The sequence below is a fragment of the Crocuta crocuta genome, unplaced genomic scaffold, assembly GCF_008692635.1.
Source record: "Crocuta crocuta isolate KB4526 unplaced genomic scaffold, BGI_CrCroc_1.0 scaffold27, whole genome shotgun sequence".
Lineage (NCBI taxonomy): Eukaryota > Metazoa > Chordata > Mammalia > Carnivora > Hyaenidae > Crocuta > Crocuta crocuta.
Window position 1 is genome coordinate 4,436,983 of NW_027532250.1, and position 281 is coordinate 4,437,263.

Consider the following 281-nt stretch of genomic DNA (forward strand, 5'->3'; position numbering starts at 1 on the left):
GGGCGGGGGCTGACTGCCAGGAGAAGCCTCTGAACCTGTCCCTCGGGGCGCTGCACGGCTGCCCGGCCATTTCTCTGAGCAAAAGTTTAATCCCAGGGAGCACCTGCCCGTTTTGTACCTTCAAGACCTTCTATCCCGAGGTTCTGATGATGCACCAGCGACTGGAGCACAAGTACAACCCCGACATCCACAAGAACTGCAGGAACAAGTCCCTGCTGCGAAGCCGGCGCACCGGCTGCCCGCCCGCACTGCTGGGCAAGGACGTGGCCCCGCTGCCCCAC

General features: G+C 63.0%; 1 protein-coding gene across 1 annotated transcript in view; it reads left to right on the forward strand.

Moving 5' to 3' along the window:
• Positions 1-278, forward strand: part of ZNF217 (zinc finger protein 217) — a gene marked incomplete at its 3' end in the record, with an annotated part of 31,451 nt that extends 31,173 nt beyond the window's left edge. The window contains 2 exon segments of the mRNA XM_077778331.1: position 1; positions 4-278. The exon segment at position 1 is cut by the window's left edge and continues 461 nt beyond it. Coding sequence (XP_077634457.1) covers position 1; positions 4-278 — 276 coding nt within the window.
• Between the last annotated feature and the right edge of the window lie 3 nt (positions 279-281).